At 43.1% G+C, this 21,345-nt stretch overlaps 1 protein-coding gene across 2 annotated transcripts in view; it reads right to left on the bottom strand.

Annotated features, from left to right (window-relative positions):
- wdr36 (WD repeat domain 36) overlaps window positions 1-21,345 on the bottom strand; it is a 189,069-nt gene that overhangs the window by 41,367 nt on the left and 126,357 nt on the right. For both annotated transcript variants that reach the window (XM_068029813.1, XM_068029814.1), the window contains exons 13-16: window positions 14,231-14,345; window positions 11,000-11,165; window positions 3,107-3,215; window positions 122-201 (exon numbers count right to left, since the gene is read on the bottom strand). In XM_068029813.1, coding sequence (XP_067885914.1) covers window positions 122-201; window positions 3,107-3,215; window positions 11,000-11,165; window positions 14,231-14,345 — 470 coding nt within the window. The remainder of the gene's footprint in view (window positions 1-121; window positions 202-3,106; window positions 3,216-10,999; window positions 11,166-14,230; window positions 14,346-21,345) is intronic.

Below are 21,345 nucleotides of genomic sequence, written 5' to 3'. Positions count from 1 at the left end.
TAGCTCACTAAAATAACTAAGCAGTGCAAAGCATTATGTTCCGATTAAAAGTTTTCAGTACAACAGCATGAAGTAGTTACAGAACTTTCTTCCAATATTATTAATATTTATTTCAACTTACCACCCTGACGGGAGATCCCAAGTCCTAATGGTACAGTCCATTGAAGCAGAAATTAACCAACGACCATCTGGAGTAAAGGTCTTCAAAAAGAAAATTGGAAAAAACTTACAGGTCATGGTACTAGGATATAGTTTTATTCAAGAGTTGGTGTTGTATTGTCTTTAGTCCAACTTCTTTAAAGAACCTTTATTAATTTTAAATACAGCTACAACCTGTGAAATAAAAAAAATGCTGGAGAACACTTAGGTTAGGCAGCATCTGTGGAGAGAGAGAGAGAGACAGAGAGAGTGAGTGAGTGAGCGTGAGAGAGTTAATGTTTTAGGCTGATGACCTTTCATTAGAACTGAAAAAAGTTAGAGATTTAACAATTTTAAGCAAGGTTCAGAGCCAGGAAAGAGAGGGCAGGGAGAAAGGAAAGAACAAAAGAGAAAGCCTGTGATTAGGTGGAAAGCAAGAGAGATTAAATGACAAAAGGGATAATGGTGCAAGGCAAAAGGGGTGGTAATGGGACAAGTAAAGAAACAAGAGGTGGGTCCAGAGGAGTAAATGGTTACAACAGAACAGCAGAAGGGAAGCTAGGCATAAAACAATCTTCCAAAGAACAGAAAGCTTCTATGGTCCAGCAATGTGGCAGAGAAAGGTAGCTAGACCCCAGGGGTGCAGACTATCCTTCCAACTGTGTATTGACAGAGAATCTCCACCCTGAGAACAAACCCATACCTCCTTCTGGTGCAGCCATTCTTCTTTCCAGCACCTAACCACCACTGCCATGGCTGTAGACAAGATGTAAAGCTGTTCAACTCAATGTTAAGTCCGGAAGGCGATAAAATGCCGAACAGAAAGATGAGGTTCTGCTCAAATTTGCATTGGACTTCATTGGAACGGTGCAGGTGGCAGAGGACAGAGTAGAAATATGATGGAAAAGTAAAGTGGCAAACAACTGGAAGCTCAGGATCATACTTGCAGACTGAATGAAGACATTTATCAAAGTGATCTCCCAATCTACGATTTCTCCCCCAGTGTAAAGGAGACCACATCATGAGCGGTGAATACAGTATACCAAGTTGGAACAAGTAAATCGATGCTTCACCTGGAAGGAGTATTGCGTGGGCTGGATGGTGGAAAAGGGAGGAGATGAAAGAGTAGGCATTGCATCTCCTGTGCTTGCATGGGAAGGTGTTTGAAGAGTGGACCAGTGTGTCACGGGGGGAGTGATGCCCTTGGGATGCTGAATGGGGAGAGGAGGGGGCGATGCATTTGATGGTGGCATCGCACTGAAGGTTGCAGAAAATGATACTTTGAATGTGGATGCTGGTGAGGTGTAAAGGGACTCAATTATATTTCTCGGAGGAAGTTTAATTCACCATTTGTAAATATTGCTACAATTAAGATGTGTTGCACTACTGCTTTGGCTGTGTTAATTCCAAATGGGGTTGGTTTTGACTTTTGGGTGACCAAATGGCACAGTGTCTTTTCGTCTATTCTTTCATGGGATGTGGGCATCACTGGCAAGGCCAGCATTTATTGCCCATCCTTAACTGCCCTTGACAACTGAGTGGCTTGCCAGACCATTTCAAAAGGCAATAAAGAGTCAACCACACTTCAGTGGGTCTGGAGTCACATGTAGGCCAGACCAGCTCAGGACAGCAGATTTCCTTCCCTAAAGGACATAGTGAACCAGATGGGTTTTTATGACAATCGATTATAGTTTCATGGCACCATTACTGAGACTAGCTTTCACTTCCAGAATTTTATTAATTAATTGAATTTAAATTTCACCAGCTGCCGTGATGGGATTTGAACCCATGTCTTCAGGGCATTAGCCTGGGCCTCTGATTACTAGTTCAGTGAGATTACCACTAGTATGCTGGTCAGCTGTTCATTCCTGCACTTTAAAGCCCCCTGCGATTTTATGCGGCGATGAAGTCACAATTGGGGAGGGTGGGAGTCCTGGTGTGGCAGCAGCGTCAGTTATTTGTGCACCCCTGCACAAGAACAATTCAGTGTTTAATCTTTGGTGTGCCTCTTTGATTTCATCAAACCTGGAAGAGTTACAACCTTAAACAGCAATCTGGGGCCTATTACGTTACTGAACCACGATTTCCATATTAAAAGTAGCCCAGTAACGGAAACAGACATCTTTATTAATTAACTGGTGTTCACTGCTTTGAACACAAACAGTAGACCTCTTTCAAAATGAAGCTGGGTGCATCACTGTTGTTAACAGGGCAGTAAGACTCTGTTTTCAGGCCATTACCATGAAGGCAGTAGAAACAGACCCCAATGTCAGTAAGCTAGTCCAGACATTTAAATGTTTTTAATTCTAAAGTAAGCTTTTTTCTGAGACTATTTTCTTCTCCCCCCACCCCGACCTACTGCACGGAAGTCCACAAGAATGGTCCAGGGCAACCTCTCCCTTTCTGTGGGGAAACACTGTCACTCTATCATGTCCCTATAGGCAATTATTGAGACTATGTACTTCGCAAAATGGGGCATTAAACCTGCAACCCACTATTCCATAGAACTGCTTATTAATGCTTCAAAGTATTATCCATTAATTTTAATTATTACCTTCGATTTAGGATTTTTTTTTTAGAAGTAAAAATCACAGTATTGGATGAATGTCAGTTCCACCTTAGTTATTAAATCTTGCTACTGAAATACTAAAGCAATCCTGAAAGAGTAAAACATAAGTGTGCATTTAGACTATACATGGATTTTGTAGAATATAAAATACAAAGCACCAGCTCCTTCTCTGGTAAGCTGCAACAGCATTTGTCCATAAGTGAAGCATAACTGGTAAAATAATTGTCATTATTATGCCCACCCTCCAGTGACATACTGCATCAGTTAAATTCAAATATAGCATTTGCTGGTTAAACCAGACTGCAATATTTCAAAATGTAAAAGACCCTCTCAAAAATGCTAGAAAATATTCCTACAGCAAGGATAAAATCATTTCATTTCTGAAACAAAATATCATACCATATCATTTATTTGATTCTGATGTCCAATGAATCTTCTTACACATTTTCTTGTTTCACTATCCAGGACTGCTATCCTAAAATCATCCACAGCAACAGCCAACATGCCACTGGTAAAAAGAATATAGATGCATTAATTTCTGAAGGGTGATTTGTGAAAACAGCAAAATCTTGTGCCGTACTGAAGTCTAGAAGTAGAATGCAAAGCACATTTGGACCTTCTCTAGTGGCTCTACTGCAGATATTATGGCTTTACTCACTAGATTATATTTGTAAATTGTCTACTAATAGATATCCAAGATTACCAAACAGTGCACCCAACAGCAAAATGCTGTAATTATATAGAACTCTGATTCTGCAACTCCAAATTGATCCTAAAGCACTGAAGAGTCTGTGCTTTAAAAGAAATACAGTAAAAATAATATATGGCTTTTGTTCGGTCATGTGAGCATGTGAGGCAGTTTATGTCGCTCAATCTACAGTTTTGTTTTATATCAAGGCAAAATAAAGAAAATAAATTCTAAATTGTGCCTTTTGATTTTGTCAATTGATTATTGATCCTGACTTGCAATTTCAGCCTAAAAGACATATAGCTATTCTTAGCTGTGAAATTAATGATTGAGGTACAATACTCCAATCATTCAGTTGGAGGTCTTTTCTTTCAGTGAGATATTGGCGCAAAATTTGTTGGCAAAATAATGGTAAGTTTAATGCACGCCCTGTTATTAGTGTGTGGATAACCCAGAAATTTGTGGCAAGGAAGAGACACACCATCAGTTGAAAATCCCCACAAATTGCTGGATTTGTCCTGGATACCCCATTGATCTCTGTGCATCAATAATATCAGATCACACTTCCATAGATTGCTCCATTAGCCTCAAGAAAATGGGAGCTCGCCGCCGACCTCCAAGAGTTTTAAGAATTTGGTGCATTTGCAGTTAGAACAAATGAAATTCTCCGCAGAAATCTAGGACTGTTACTGAACGATGTAAGGACCATTTTATTAAATGAGATTTAGGTTTCTGCAATGCCACTCAACCTCTCCAGCCCAAAAAGAGAACTGAAATTGTGGAGTCTCGGACCTGCTGGTTGTAAATTGTTCCTTATAGAGATATTTTAAAGTCTACATTAAAGGCCTACGCAGGTCAGGAAAAAGAACCCAAGCCCGACCCGGCCCGAGTCCCTCCGATTTTGCCCCGAGCCCGACTCGAGTCGACCTTTACTTACCTTCCGACTGGGAAGCTCCATGAAGCTGCGGTGCATGTGTGATGACGTCATAGTGACATCACTTGCTCACTCAGTTTTGGTCCTGGACTCCCCGCTCAGTTAAGTTTTTAAAATTTCAATACTTACCAGCAGAGCACTTACTGTGCGTGTCCGGCCCAGCCCGACCTGACCCCAGCCCAACCCGGACTCGGCCCAACGCGATCCCGAAAGGCAGACCCGGAAGATGGGCCCAACCCAACCCGAAACGTCGTCGGGTCCAGTCAGGTTCGGGTCGGGTAGCAAGCCTTTAGTCTACATTTGTTATTTTTCCTAATTTTTCCTTTGTCTTTTTCCTCTCTTACATTCAATCTTTCTTTTCTTTACTTGATTTCTCTTTCTACATCTAATTTGATTCTAATTCACCCTATTTCCTTCTTCGCATCCTTGTTTTATTTTCTGTATCCTTAAATCTCGTTTGTTAAGGAGACAGACTGTTGGTCCCGTGAATCACCAAAGGTCCTTGCTACCCCAATGAACTCGCCACACCAATATCAGATTTCCCACCAGCAATTTGCAGTGCAGGTTTTTTATCGCAGCCCCGAGCTGAAGGGTGAGGGAAAAAGAAGGCTGTGTTTGTTGACAACACAACCACTAGGTGGCACAGTACTGGCAGGTGCACAAATGCAGCCTCATCCACTGAAATGTCACTGTCTGCAACACCTCAGGTCGCTACCAGTAATAAAGATGGCAGTGCTCAATTTGTCACAAAAAGCAAACGCAGCCTTAAACCCAAATCCCCATAGTGACTGCGATCACCGCCTCCATCCCAACATTACCTGTGCTAGTACAGAACCAAATAATCTCAATGTAAGGCATCTTTCAATTTGCTCTTTGTATGATGATTATTCTAACATATTGGCTGTGGAAACAGATTCATGTGGCTCATTCTCTTGCACAAATACAAATGGATTCTGGGCTATAATTCAGATAGAACCCATCGCGCTTCTCTACGACGCTCCCTCCCACACCCGTCTGCTCGCCGCTTTTCCCGCCTCTGCCACTCACTCCCCGTCTTGCTGCTGCCTTCCCTCAGCCCATAGCTCCTTCCCTCGCCGCTTCCCCACCTCGGCCGCTCACTCCCCCATTTTTCAACCCCCCATCTCCCCCAACGGCCGCTTGCTCCAGGCCTCACCACTTCCCTCCTCTTGGCCATTGGCTTGCGTGTTGCCCCATCACCCCTCAGCCGCTCGTTCCTTGCCCTCTGCCGCTTCTTCGGGTGGCGCGGCGGGTAGCCATCGGTGGTGACAGCGGATCCAAGTGGCTGAGGGGGGGAAGCAGCGAGGACTGCAGCAAGCGGCCGGGGGGGGGGGGGGGGGGGGGGCGGGGGGAGGAGGGCGGAAAGTGGCGAGGGCGGGAAAGCGTGGCTGAGGGAAGGTGGCAGGGAGTGAGCGTCCTCGTTCCAGCACGCAATGACGATTTAGAGCATGCACAAATTAGTCCTGGCAAGCCAGGTGCTGACGTAGGCCTATATGTGACTTCAGTCCCACAGCAATGTGGTTGACTTTTAAATGTCCTCTGAAATGGCCTAGCAAGCCACCCAGTTGTATCTAACCACTACGAAGTCAAGAAAACAGAATGAAACCGGACGGACCACCGGGCATCAACCTAGGCAACGGAAACGACAACAGCAAACCCGGCCCTGTCAACCCTGCAAAGTCCTCCTTACTGACATCTGGGGGCTTGTACCAAACTTGGGAGAGCTGTACCACAGCCTAGTCAAGCAACAGCCTGACATAGTTATACTCGCAGAATCACATCTTACAGACAATGTCCCACCGGCAAGACAGATCCAGCAGAGGTGGCAGCACAGTGGTATACAGCCAGGAGGAAGTTACCCTGGGAGCCCTCAACATCGACTCCGTCTCATGGCATTAGGTCAAACATGGGCAAGGAAACCTCCTGCTGATTACCACTTACCACCCTCCCTCAGCTGACGAATCAGTACTCCTCCATGTTGATCACCACTTGGAGGAAGCACTGAGGGTGGCAAGGGCGCAGAATGTCCTCTGGGTGGGGTACTGCAATGTCCATCACCAAGAGTAGCTCAGTAGCACCACTACTGACCAAGCCCTAAAGGACGTGGCTGCTAGACTGGGTCTGCGGCAGGTGGTGAGGGAATCAACAAGAAGGAAAAAACTTACTTGATCTCGTCCACACCAATCTGCCTGCCACAGATACATCTGCCCATGACAGTATTGGTAGGAGTGACCACCACACAGTCCTTGTGAAGACGAAGTCCTGCTTTCACATTGAGAATACCCTCCGTCGTGTTGCAGCAGCAGAATTGTATTCAACCACAATCTGCAACCTCACGGCCTGGACATATTCCTCACTCTACCGTTACCATCAAGCCAGGAGATTAACCCTGGGTCAATGAAGCCTGCAAGAGAGCATGCCTTGAGCAGCACCAGGCATACCTCAAAATGAGGTGTCAACCTGGTGAAGCTACAACACAGGACTACTTGCATGTCAAACTGTGTAAGCAGCATGCGATAGGCAGAGCTAGGCGATCCCATAACCAACAGATCAAATCTAAGCTCTGCAGTCCTGCCATATTCAGCCATGAATGATGGTGGACAATTAAAGAACGAACTGGAGGAGGTGGCTCCACAAATATTCCCATTCTCAATGATGGGGGAGCCCAGCACATCAGTGCGAAAGATAAAGCTGAAGCATTTGCAACAATCTTCAGCCTGAAGTGCCGAGTTGATTATCCATCTCAGCCTCCTCCTAAAGTCCCCAGCATCACAGATGCCATACTTCAGCCAATTCAATTCACTCCAAGTGATAAAGAAAGGACTGAAGGCACTGGATACTGCAAAGCCTATGGGCCCTGACAATATTCCAGCAATAGTACTGAAGACCTGTGCTCCAGAACATACCGCACCCCTAGCCAAGCTGTTCCAGTACAGCTACAACACTGGCATCTACCCAGCAATGTGGAAAATTGCCCAGGTATGTCCTGTACACAAGAAGTAGGACAGGTCCAACCCAGCCAATTACCGCCCCATCAGATTACTCTCAATCATCAGTAAAGTGATGAAAGATGTCATGGACAGTACGATCAAGTTGCACTTGCTTAGCAATAACCTGCTCAGTGACAATCAGTTTAGGTTCCACCAGGGCCACTCAGCTCCTGACCTCATTACAGCCTTGGTTAAAACATGGACAAAAGAGCTAAACTCAAGAGGTGAGGTGAGAGTAACTGCCTGTGACATCAAGGCGGCATTTGACCGAGTATGGCATCAAGGAGCCCTAGCAAAACTGAAGTCAATGGGAATCGGGGAAAATGTTCCGCTGGTTGGAGTCATACCTAGTGCAAAGGAAGATGGTTGTGGTTATTAGAGGTCAATCATCTGAGCTCCAGGACATCACGGCAGGAGCTCCTCAGGGTAGTTTATAGTTTAGTTTAGTTTAGAGATACAGCACTGAAACAGGCCCTTCGGCCCACCTTGTCTGTGCCAACCATCAACCACCCATTTATACTAATCCTATACTAATTCCATATTCCTACCACATCCCCACCTGTCCCTATACTTCCCTACCACCTACCTATACTAAGGGCAATTTATAATGGCCAATTTACCTATCAACCTGCAAGTCTTTGGCATGTGGGAGGAAACCGGAGCACCCGGAGGAAACCCACGCAGACACAGGGAGAACTTGCAAACTCCACACAGGCAGTACCCAGAATTGAACCCGGGTCGCTGGAACTGTGAGGCTGCGGTGCTAACCACTGTAGTGTCCTAGGCCCAACCATCTTCAGCTGCTTGATCAACGACCTACCTTCAATCAAAAGGTCAGAAGAGGGGATGTTCGCTGATGTTGCACAATCTTCATTCAGCACCATTCGTGACGCCTCAAATACTGAAGCAGTCTCTGTAGAAATGCAGCAAGACCTGACAATATTCAGGCTTGGGCTGATAAGTGGCAAGTAACATTCATGCCACACAAGTGCCAGGCAATGACCATCTCCAACAAGAGAGAATCTAGCCATCTCCTCTCGACATTCAGCAGCATTACGATCGCTGAATCCCCCACTATCGACATCCTAGGGTTACCACTGACCAGAAACTGAACTGGAGTATGCATATAAATACCATGGCTACAACAGTAGGTCAGAGGCTAGAAATCCTGCAGCAAGTAACTCACCACCTGACTCCCCAGGCCCTGTCCACCATCGAAAAGGCAGAAGTCAGGAGAGTGATGGACTACTCTCCACTTGCCTGGATGCGTGCAGCTCCAACAACAGTCAAGAAGCACACCATCATCCAGGACAAAGCAGCCCGCTTGATTGGCACCCCATGTAGAAACATTCATTCCCTTCACCACCGATGCACAGTGGCAGCAGTGTGTACCATCTACAAGATGCACTGCAGCAACGCACCAAGGCTCCTTAGACAGTATCTTCTAAACTTGTGACCTCTACCAACTAGAAGGATAAGGGCAGCAAATGCATGGGACCACCACCACCAGCAGGTTCCCCTCCAAGTCACACACCATCCTGACTTGGAACGATATCGCTGTTCCTTCACTGTCACTGGGTCAAAATCCTGGAACTCCCTTCCTAACAGCACTGTGGGTGTACCTACCTCACATGGACTGCAGTGATTCGAGAAGGCAGCTCACCACCACCTTCTCAAGGGCAATTAGGGATGGGCAATAAATGTTTGCCGAGCCAGCAACACCCTCATCCCACGAATGAAGAAAAAAAAAATCTGAAATTTTAGTAAGTTTCCACCCATTGCGGACAAAAACTGTTGCAAGCAGCACAAGTCACAGTGCCATACTTATATCCACACCTACATTCGTGTTCCACTTTGTGGCCCTCACATTCCTGGGTTGGAGGAGTCCGTAAGTCAGCAGTGGAGCTTTTGTGAGAAAAATTTCTATTGGGACCACTCTCCCAATAGAAGCCACATACAGATGCTTGGAGTTAGGATGGGATGACATCTTCTGTCCCGAATTCTGTTAAACTAAGATTGCTTCTAGATTTTTGGCTGTAGCCTGGGACTGATTTTGGTTTTTCTGGGGAAAACAAAATCAGTTATACTCAGGAATCCCTTCCCCATATACAGCATTACTTTTCAAAAACATTGAATTTCAAGAGAATTGCTGAGCTAGTATTTAAGGGCTGTACAACGGGCTTCTCAGCTTTACACACGCACATAGAGGAAAAAATAACCAGGCTGATAAGAGAAGCCAGATCAATCAGATGCACAAGGAAAGCCAGGCTATCTCAGCACTACCTTTCCAGCAAGATGAACAGACCTCAACAGGGTTTTCCAAAACCTTTCGAAGGAGCTTTATCTAAGCAGGCTGCTGTTTGATCATGAAACTTTGGAGGAACTCTGCTCATTGCAGCAGCCAGATCTGTAATCAAGGTCCAAAGCATGCACAGCTCTGACTGTAATGCAAAATGACCACAGCACTCAACTTCAACACCACAAGTTCATTCTAGAAACCTACCAGGGTCTTTTGCTGTGCACTTCACAATAAGGAAAGTCACCAATGCTCTCCATATTTACATGACAATAAGGCTTCCATTCTCTAAATATTGAAGTAAGTTGTGCCAACAGGCAGCATTTTGCACAAGAATTCACAACATTCTGGGGATATGCCATGATGCTTTTGTACTTAGTCCAGCTTTATTTCAACAGGAGCAGTAAGGGGTAGGATGATTGTCAAGGGATACCCACTATTCCCTGGCTCATGAAGCATTTTTGTAAGGGCACCAGTGCTGCAATGAAACACGTGCAAAGATGAGGGGCAAAGACTGAACAAGCCTTTGGAATGTACAAGATACTGTGAGGTACATCTGAGACATGCACACCAGCTTCGCCACTGAGGCTGAGAACAGGATTCTGGCTACCAGCGATCAGTGAGAGAACCAACCTCAGAACAGAAAGATCCTTAAATCCCAATCAACCGACTAACCATTAGCCTTTTGAGATGCTTCCCGTATACTTTGCAATCCAGTTGATATTGATCGCTACAGAAAACACCCTAAAACCTGCAGTCCTTCATTCAATACCTCCAAACTGAGTCGACTAAATTCCCAGGATCGCCTCATGAAGTGGGGGAACGTTTGCAGGTGTGCCTGCCACTGGCACTTTCTGCTGCTCTGTAATAAGCTGCTCTGTAATGAGTTCAAACCCCTCAGATGTTGACTCCTTACTATCCTACATCTTGGGAGAGGCCACGCAGATCCTCCACATGTACGCTGGTCTGTTGGCATCTTTTATGCCATGCTTTGGGGACCCAGGAATTTCCAGGCCAAATGGTTGTTCTACAATGCAGGAATAGCAACTATGCGTGATGTGTGAATTTCATAATTTCGATTTGAATAATAGATACACACTTAATAAACAAGTATAGGATCAGTAATGCCCAACAGAAGTAAAAAAAAAATGTTATCCTTCACTTTCATAGCATGATCTTATGTTAACAATTACAAACCACTGAAGTCGGAGCTAAATATGACTATTCATTTCATGTCATTTCTGCTCATAAAAGCATTGGACGGGGATGACAAGGTGATGTAGAAAAAACATTCCAAGCCTCAGGAATGCAAAACTTCCTTTTAAAAACAGAAGACTTCACCGATTGAAAAGGACACATTTCCCACCTGTCTCTATGCAGCAAAATGCTAGCTGGTGCTGCATCTAGTGTCATCGTATAAACCAACTCCTTTGATTTAAACTTCCAAAACTTGATCATTTTATCCCCACCAGCAGTAATTGTGAGCTGATTCAGTCCATCAACAGCAACCCCTCGGATCTGGCCTTCATGAGCTTAGGAAATTAAGTGGATAATTGTAATTAGAATACTGACCAGAACTATAGTACCATGCATTTAGTTATTTAAGTTGAAACAATTCCCCTGCCCAAATCCAGCAAGTCATAAGTTAACGCCCAGTGCAGTATAAGGGACTGCTACATTACTGGATGCACCGTCCTTCAGATAAGCAGTTAAACCAGGCCTCGTTAGCCTGATCTATTTTTCGGAATATTCTGCCCAAAGTTCCTCCCTCAGCCAACACCACCAGAAACACATTTGTCATCACATAATTTGGCAGGTTGGGAGGAGGAGGAGGTGGGCACAAAATAATTACTGTGTTTGTCAATGTAACAAGCCACTGCACTTCAAGTAATTAACTGAAGCAGTTTCAGACATTTCAATAAGGTGCAAGATAAATACAAGTTTAATTTCACCTAGGACGCTCTCAATGGCTCAATAAATGAATACTCCATGTGGTGCTGTGTTAAGGCACGCACATCAACAGGATCCTTAGTTTCACTTGTTTGCAATGTGCTGGTCTTTTACAGTAGAGGAGATAAGGGAGGAGGAAAAAAGTAACCAGGACTTGTGCTTTTGATCTCTATCCAGTAAACCCCTGCTGGAAATTGAATGCATATGAATATGAATATAGGTGGGTAGGAGCAAAATCAGGCTTTATCATGATGTTAAAATTCAAATATTCCACCAATCTAGGTTCACATATGAAAAAGGTTCACTTGGGCAATAGCAACATCAGTGCTCATGGAACTATACTACAACTTCCATAAGAGGAAGATAGAAAAAAAAAACTTGGGAGAAAATTTTAATGATTTCAGATAATAACATCCAAGAATGTGGCCTATTAAGTCAATTGAGCCTGAAGCTCGAAAACAGCTTTGAATCTATTGCCCAGTATGTTATTTTATAAAATGTATACTTTACTAAAAATTATAAATTTGCTTTCATTATTGGTACAATTCTAGTATGTCATGCTGTCTAATTAACCTCTTTTACACTTAACATTTCATTTAAAAAAAAGAAAACACAGTAATGATAAAAATACAGCACCAGACTGAGTGGAGTACCATAAGGGATATTAGCACTTAGGTCCCTGTTTTCCTTATCTACATTAATGATCTAGATATAGAAACCAATTGCAACTTGTTAAATTTGCAGAGAACTCTAAAATAGGCAGCATAATAGGTGCAGAGGATTCAGTTAGTGGTGATCAGAGGATTTAGGAGAGTTATTCTCTTCCTGGATGCAGAGAAGACACTCAACCAATAGAATAGGATTCCCTACTCCCCAAGCCTGAGAGAACAGCCTTTGATATGCTTTCAATCCTGGCGTGAAAACGCCTATCTCACTTGGTAGAGACCAATGACTCAACTCAACCTTCTATACCCTCCATCAAGAAACTAGACAGGATTGCCCCTGATCGTCTGTAAACTTTCACCTACTTATAAAGCCCTTAGTAAAGGCCATAACTGCAAGCTTAGATGATCAATATTCAGGTTGAAGGACAGAAACAGAAAGTAAATTCCAATTGCCAACGATGTACTATTGTCCATAACTAACCAATTACCTAACCTCCCATCATCTTGCCATTTTTTTTCTCCCAAACTCCAGCATTTAGAACCAAATTACAATGATTTCTTTTCAATGGTTTCAAATCGCAACTTTTGCCAGTGCTGTTTGTTGGAGTTTAGTTCTATGAGCACTGATGGTGCCCAAGTGAGAATGCTCATGTGTGAAACCCAGATTTGATTTCTGTCAAAAATACTTGGCTTTTGGAAGTAAATATTTAAAAAGAAATGAAAGTACAACTGACATCAAAATAAAAGTTCAAATTGAAGTGTTCAGTTCTGCAGTACATACCACAGCACTCTGCAACTGAGTGCGAAGGACAGTTATAATTAATTTATGCAAAACAACTAATATGCCATTGATGAATTGGACACACACCTAAATAAATTCCAAAAAAACATGTTTAGTAACTACATCAGACAAGTAATTCAAAGAATTCGGTCCTAAATCTCATTCTCCACACAGGAACTTAAAGGTCTAAGCAATGCTGTAAAGATCAGACACTCGACACTTCTGCTCCAGGGAGGGCAGGAAGGGCACCCCCACATACCCCACAGTAGCTACACAATGGTGAACATGCAAATGTGTTGTACAAACCAATGGCCCCAGGTTTGCTTCCAAGTCTGTGTTAAGCTGATAAGGTAGCAATTGGGGTGCTAAGACAGGCTTCAAATTTTCTTCTTGTTCTCTATTAGTCACCAATCGCTTAGGAAAAAGAATGGGCAAGAACAGAATCATGATTTACTGAGTTGTCCTCTGTAGTCAAACTGCCTGTTGACCCATTTCATTTAAGCTCAACCAAATTACGACTTGGGCAAGATACAGGAGGATTGCCATCACCTGTGGAACCGGAGAAGGATCAGAACCTTCAGGAAAGGAGGGCAAAAACTCGGGGGGGTGGGGGGGGGGGGGATGCGGGGGGGAGAAACTGTCCTCCTCTAAGTAAAACTAATGTGTTGTATGCTTCACAAGGAAACAGTGGCCTTTAAATCTGTCACGGAAGGGAGACCATTGTTTAGTTCAATTTTTATTTACTAAAAAAAAAACTCAGGTTTCCAGTCCGTCAACAAATCTTACAACTGAGAATTATAAAATCATACTCTGACTACACACAATTAAAACTGTATACTTCTTCATTTTTAAAATTATGCTATAATCACAAATAGATTACAAAGATATAACTACATACAGAAAATAAGCCTTTTAATATGGGTAGTGCTTTCTAGAAGAAGTCTTCTTTATGATTCAATTCTTTGAACAGTTTTTGTGTCAAAAATTATTAGTTGCTGGCTAATATTTTGCATTATGCTGTCACATCAGTTAGCAGGCCACAACTAGTGATCTGACAACACTATTTAAAAATAAGGTGTTTTGTGCAACACTTAGCATGATAATCCTCCTCCTCAATTTCTATATTTTATTGCTCTGCGTACAATTGTCTGCTATTAAAGCAGGCAAGTGATTCCAAACATTACCTTGACCTTGTACTTACTCTTTTCTTTACCATACTGCCCTCTGTGGATGCCCGATTGCAGGTTATATATGTCCACATGGCCTGAAGAAAGGCCAACAACAGCAAAATTTCCACAAGCTGTTATATCCACAGCCTAAGAATGCAACAAAATTCTTCCATGAAGTGTTTGATAATTTTTAAATGCATCAACTCAACAGAAAAATAGATTGCATAAGCAAAGAAGCATCTTGGAAATTAACACCGGATATAAAGACTTTCATCGTTACCTTTCTAAATATGAAGGTCAGGCACATAACATGGAAGCACTTAACTTTGATTTATGCTTTGTTGTTTTAAACCCTTACTTTTCTTTCAATTTAATTATTTATACATTTGATCTTTCTTGTGCATTGTTAAATTAATTTGTTTTTACAACTCTACCCCCATTCTTTTCCTTCATTGTTTCTTTCTTTCAATGCTGCTGTTCTTAGCTCCTTTCAGGCAAGAATGGTTTGAAAGCAGGATTCCCATTAATCTACAGAAGCAGATCATGTTCGTTATTTTGCATTATGACATGAAGACAAGTTGCACTGATTGAGGTAAGTGAATCTGATTACAACTGTTACTCAAAGTTTACATGCTGTGAAATAAAGTAGGTTAATGATTCGTATCTGGCCATAGTCTCACCAAGTGATTTCTTAGCCCAGCTAAGGTGGCAGTACTGATTAGGGAAGATATTGTAGTAATGGAAAGAAAGAATGTCCTTGCGGGGGTAAGAACAGAATCCATTCATTTAGAGTTAAGAAGCAAAAAGGGGATCATCACACTACTGAGGGTATTCCATAGGCCTCAAAATAGAGAGAGAGGAGCAAATGTGCAGGGAAATCAGAGATGTGCAAGAACTATAGAGTGGAGCTATTGGGGAACTTTAATTACCCAAATAAACATTGATTGGGATAATTTTACAGTAAAGGGTAAGGAGAGGGAGGAATTTCTGAAATGCGTACCGAAGAAATTCCTTAACCATTATGCTCTCGGTCCAACCAGAAAGGAGCCATCGCTGGATCTGGTGCTGGGGAACGAGGTGGGCCAAGTGTCTGTGGGGGGAGAACTTGGGTAACTGATCATCATATCAGATGGTTAAGATTATCTGCTTTGTTGAGTGATCATTTTCTTTAATCCACTGACTGGAGATCTGAATTTATATATTTTTTTGAAGAAATTTTAAAAAGAACAGATTAAGAAAAAAATGACTTTGCTGGCAGCTAAGGATGGCCACCTAATTTGCAACACTGTATCGTACATTGCAAGGCTTGTGAGGAGGGAGACAAAACGTCTGCTCATTCCCAAACAAGACGACCAAGGAAGTTTAAGGAAACTACCTGTTCTTTCTAGCAAGAGAAATACTGCTAACTGCTATGTTTGAATCACTGAGTGACTGTCATGTGACAAATCCCTACCCATCTGTGGTTTTAAGCTTGTGTCCTTCTGCAGCAGACCGGGCAGAAGCTTCTAGACTCTGACACGTACAGACCTAAGTGGGGGTCTCTCTCCCTCTCTCCATTCCAGTTTGAAAACTTCAAATCCTGCCTGTTGACTGACCATCTTTGCATACTCCGGCTTCAATCAGAAACCCAGTTGGAGGAAATCCTCTGCATCACTGTCTCCAAGAGCCCCACCGAACCAGTCATCTACCTCTTCAAACTAAAAGCCTCAGGACCACCGAATTCAGCTAGAAGCTAGACAAATAACCAAACCACACGGACTCCAACTCAACCAATCTACCCTTTCCCACTCTAACCTATTTGTGTGTGTGTAAACCTCTACAGTGTGTGCCCGAGTGAAAGTTGGTACATAGTTTATTATTTTCATTACTTTGGTTTAGGTACAATAAAGTTAACCTCTTTCTTTGATAAACCTAAGCAAACACGTCCAATTGGTTCTGGTTATAATCATAGCAAGAACTAAACACCTACTGAATTGGCCAGTACATCCACTTAATGAAGAATTAAACCTGTTGTGGTCAAACAAGGAGGGGGAAAAGAGGGAAGCCCTTCGATCCCTCCTTATGTGACCGTAACAGAAATTTGGGGGCTCACATCTGGGATCATTCCCAATGACAAATGGGAAATTGGAACTAGGAAACCAAACTGATCCCGAGCAATAATTTTAAAAATTCAATACAGGTTTTCTTGTGGTTTTCAGTGCTATAGAGTACTGAAATGGCCACATTTGAGGCCAGTATCATCCTAGAAAAGTGTGAAATAACTTGGGCTAAGTTACAAGCCCTATCTGTTGAACAGTTGAGGAATGTAGCTGGGCAGTTATAGATTACTATCCGTCCAAAAGCTAGGAAACCCGAAATCCTAAAACTTGTGGCCAACTATTTTAAAATTGACATTGAAGAATTGGAGACGGGCACAAAATCTGAAACAGACAGTAACATTAGCTAAGATACAGCTAGAACAGAGGAATTATAATTCCAGAAGGAGAAAGGAGAGAGTATATCAGGAAAGGGAAAAAGAAAGGGAGTTAAGGTGGCTCGAACTAACTAGGGGAAGACCCAATGCAACCAGTGAAGGCACCACTAGCGAGAGAGTCACCCCTCACTCAGGACCGAGTGCTGAGCTCTTAAAGTTCTCCCAGTTGTTACCAAAGTTCAATGAAGGGGATGTGGAAGCATTTTACGTCTCTTTTGAAAAGCTTATAAAACAGCTGAAGTGGCCAGCAGAGAACTGGACACGATTATTGCAAAACAAGCTAACAGGAAAAGCCCATGAGGGTTATTCACTGTTGCCTGATGAGAGTTCATCAGACTATGAGATCACTAAAAATGCTATCCTAGGTGCATATGAGGTAGTGCTGGAGGCATATCACCAAAAATTCTGAACCCTACGAAAGTAGCTGAACAAACCTACCTCGAGTTTGAAAGAGTTAAACAGCTCGCTTTTGACCAGTGGATACAGGCATTAAGATAGAATGCATCTATGAAAACCTCAGAAAGGTGATCCTTCTCGGGGAGCTCAAAAACTCGCCTCCCCTTTCCGTAATAACCCACGTAGAGGAATAAAAGGTTCCACGAGCCAAGCAGGCAGCAATTCTGGCAAATGATTATACGTTTGTCCACAAGCCCATTCCCCAAGAGAAACCCTTTCCTAGTCACCTCCAAAAAGTTGAAAAGGATAGAAGGTGGGAGGGCGATAGGAGCATGAACAGCCATGGGCAACGGAGAGCTGGAACATAGAGGGGCCCTTCTCAGGCCAAAAAGGAAGGTGCTGAGAACAGAAGTGATGCCCAGAAGCCTGTATGTTTCCACTGTAACAAGGCAAGTCACCTTCAAGCTGACTGCTGGAAGTTATTGGGAAAACCCATAAGTTTAGTCAGGGTACACCAGACTAGTGCAGGAAAAGGGGCTCTGATGTACAGCACAGCAGACCAGGCTCTGGCTTTAACTGTGGCAGCAAGACCTAGTGAATATACCACTGTGACTGTGGGAGAATGTAAAATCTCCGAGAGTTACCAGGATTTTGGGTCCAGAGGAAATGTGACCCTATACTCCTCGAGTGAGACGACTTCATACTTGGGCATACAGGGAACACCCAATTCCTTCCGCTGGGAAAAGACATGACCTTTCCCCCAGAGAGTGCAGTGAATGCTAGAGTGCTCGTAAATGGTATCGGGGGAAACTGTATGTCCATACTTTTATACCGGATGCACCTGGAGTGCAACCTTGTTTCAGGGCCAGTAACTGGGGATTGTCTCTAGTTTACCTGCGGACGGGGTTGACCTGCTCCTGAGTAATGATCTGCCGAGGGCGAAGGTGGTAACTTCCCGAGTGGTTTTAGACAGACCAAAAGAGGTCAGAGAGACAGAGCAGTTACAGGAGAACGTCCCTGGCATTTTTCCTGACTGTGTGGTGACCAGGTCCATGGCCAAACAAGCTCCGTCAGAAGAGGGTGAACTGGCAGTGCAGACAAATGACCCAACTGTCTGGTTATCTGAAACTTTCTTTGGAACGTTAGAGAACCCAAAGAATGGGTTAACCTGTTATTCCTTGGTTGCGGCTCAGCAAGCCGACCCAGTGTTAAAAAAGTTAGCACAGATAGCCCGAACTGAAGCAGATGGAGTTCCAGAGTGCTTCTATTTAAAGAATGATGAGGAAATGGAGACCTCCTCACAGAGCTGCAGATGAAGAGTGGACAGTGGTTCACCAGGTAGTGGTGCCGCCGAGGTACATAGGGAAATATTGAGAATAGCCCACAAGATTCCTATGGCTGCACGTCGGTATCAGAAAAATCCAAGCCTGCATAAGACAGCATTTCCATTAGCCACAACTCCACAAGGATGTAGTGAAGTTCTACATGTGCCAGGTTGTGGGGAAGCCTCAACCTGCAATAAAACTTGCACCGCTAATTCCCATACCTGCTTTTGGGAATCCATTCAGCAGAGTGCTAGAAGATTGTGTGGGGCTCCTGCCAAAAACAAAAGGGGGCTACCTGTATCATCTCACCATTATGGATGTGGCTACTCAATTTCCAGAAACTCTTCCTCTAAGAACTATCTCTGCCAAGTTAGTGGTGGAGGGGCTAACCCAATTCTTCGTCAATATGGGTTGCCTGCTAAGATTCAGTCGGATCAGAGCGCAAATTTTAAGTCCAGTATTTTTCAAAAGGTCATGGGTAATCTGGGCATAACCCAAGCTACAGTCCTCAGCCTACCAGCCACAGTAACAAGGGGCTTTGGAGCGGTACCACCAGACCCTAAAAACAATGATCAGGGCATACTGCTATGTACCCCTATGACTGGGAGAAAGGAATGGGATTTAGGAAGATGTGCTAAATCAAAGAGTAGAGACAAGGCAAGTGAGGACGGTATTAATATGGGAAAAGATAAACTGACCGCGACAGGACGGGACAGTGAGTACAAATCTAAGAGTAAATCAGCAGACAAGGCTAGAGGTTACAAAAACAATAAAGGGACAAAACTAAAGGCTCTGTATCTGAATGCACATAGCATTTGAAACAAAACAAAACAAAGGAACTGATAGCACAAATAGAAATAAATAGGTACGCTCTGATAGCTTTTGCAGAGACATGGCTGCAGGATGGCACAGATTGGAAAAATCAGATGAGCAACGGTAATCGAGATGAGGAATTCATAGAATGTTTTCGGGAGAGTTTCTTAGAACTGCATGTTCTGGAGCTAACCATAGAGCAGGCTGTACTATACCTGGTATTGTGCAACAAGATAGGAGTAATTAATGACCTCATAGTGAAGGCACCCCTAGGCAGCAGTGATCATAATATGATTGAATTTTACATTCAGTTTGAGGGAGAGAAGAGTGGGTCTACGATTAGTATTTTAAACTTAAATAAGGGCAACTATGAGGACATGAAAGCAGAGCTCACTAAAGTGAACTGGCAAAATAGGTTAAGGGATAGGTCAATAGAGAGGCAGTGCCAGAAATCTAAGGGGATATTTCAGAATACACTGAATAGATACATTCCAACGAGAAAGAAAAATTCCACCATCCGTGGTTAACTAAAAAAGTTAAAGATAGTATCAAACTTAAAGAAAAAGCATATAATTGCGCAAAGATGGGCGGCAGGTCAGAAGATTGGACAGAATATAAAAAGCAGCAAACAACTAAAAGATTAATAAGAAGGAAAAAATTAGAGTACGAGAGAAAGCTGGCGAGAAGTATAAAGATAGATAGTAAGAGCTCCTGTAGATATTTTAAAAAGAAAGGTTAACAAAGTGAGCATTGGTCCTATAGAAAGTGAGTCTGAAGGATTAATAATGGAAAATAAGGAGATGGCAGATGAATTGAACAGGTATCTTGCATCGGTCTTCACCAGAAAGGATATAAGTAACATCCCAGAAATAGCTGCAAATCAGGAAATGGAAGGGAGGGAGGAACTCAAGAAAATTACAATCACCAGGGAAGTGGTACTGAGCAAATTGTTGGAGCTGTGGGCTGACAAGTCCCCAGATCCTGATGGACCCTTGGGTCTTAAAAGTAGCAGCTAGAGAGATAGTTGATGCGTTGGTTTTGATTTTCCAAAATTCCCTAGATTCTGGGAAGGTTCCATTAGATTGGAAAATAGCCAATGTAGCTCCTTTATTCAAAAAGGGAGGGAGACAGAAAGCAGCAAACTAGAGGCCAGTTAGCTTAACATCTGTCACAGGGAAAATGTTAGAAGCTATTATTAAAGACGTTATAGCAGGGCACTTAGAAAAATTCAAGGTAATCAGGCTGAGTCAACATGGTTTTGTGAGAGGGAAATCATGTTTAACCAATTTATTGGAGTTCTTTGAAGTAACGTGCTGTGATAAAGGGGAACCTGTGGATGTACTGTACTTGAATTTCCAGAAGGCATTTGATAAGGTGCCACATCAAAGGTTATTGCGGAAAATAAAAGCTCATGGTGTCGGGTAACATTTTGGTATGGATAGAAGATTGGCTAGCTAACAGGAAACAGAGAGTAGGCATAAATAGGTCATTTTCTAGTTGGCAAGATGTAACGAGTGGTGTGCTACAGGGATCAGTGCTGGGGCCTCAACTTTACAATTTATATAAATGACTTGGATGAAGGGACCGAAGGTATGGTTCCCAAATTTGCTGATGACACAAAGATAGGTAGGCAAGTAAGTTGTGAAGAGGACATAAGGAGGCTAAAAAGGGATATAGATAGGTTAAGTGAGTGGGCAAAGATCTGGCAAATGGAGTATAATGTGGGAAAATGTGAAATTGTCCATCTTGGCAGCAAGAATAAAAAAGCAGCATATGATCTAAATAGAGAGAGATTGCAGTGCTCTGAGAGACAGAGGGATCTGGGTGTCCTAGTGCATGAATCGTAAAAGGTTAGCAGGTAGGTACAGCAAGTAATTAGGAAAGCTAATGAGTCCACTCACTTTAGTCCCTTTGAATTAGATTATGGAAACGAGGTGAGAGGTGCTCTAAAACTAATCAAGGAGAGGTTTTTGGGACACAGGGACAAATCTTCCCTGTTAGACTACATCCCCATTTTCTGAGAACAGCTCACGAGAGCAGTGGCTCAGGAAAACCTAAAAACTTCCCAGACAACGATGAAAAGGCAGGCGGATAAACATACCGAGGCCAGAACATTTCAGTCCAGAGACCATGTGCTGTG

Source organism: Heterodontus francisci, chromosome 4 (assembly GCF_036365525.1).
Source record: "Heterodontus francisci isolate sHetFra1 chromosome 4, sHetFra1.hap1, whole genome shotgun sequence".
NCBI classification, from domain to species: domain Eukaryota; kingdom Metazoa; phylum Chordata; class Chondrichthyes; order Heterodontiformes; family Heterodontidae; genus Heterodontus; species Heterodontus francisci.
The sequence above is the reverse complement of the archived record's forward strand: the minus strand, read 5'-3'. Positions and strand labels throughout refer to the sequence as shown.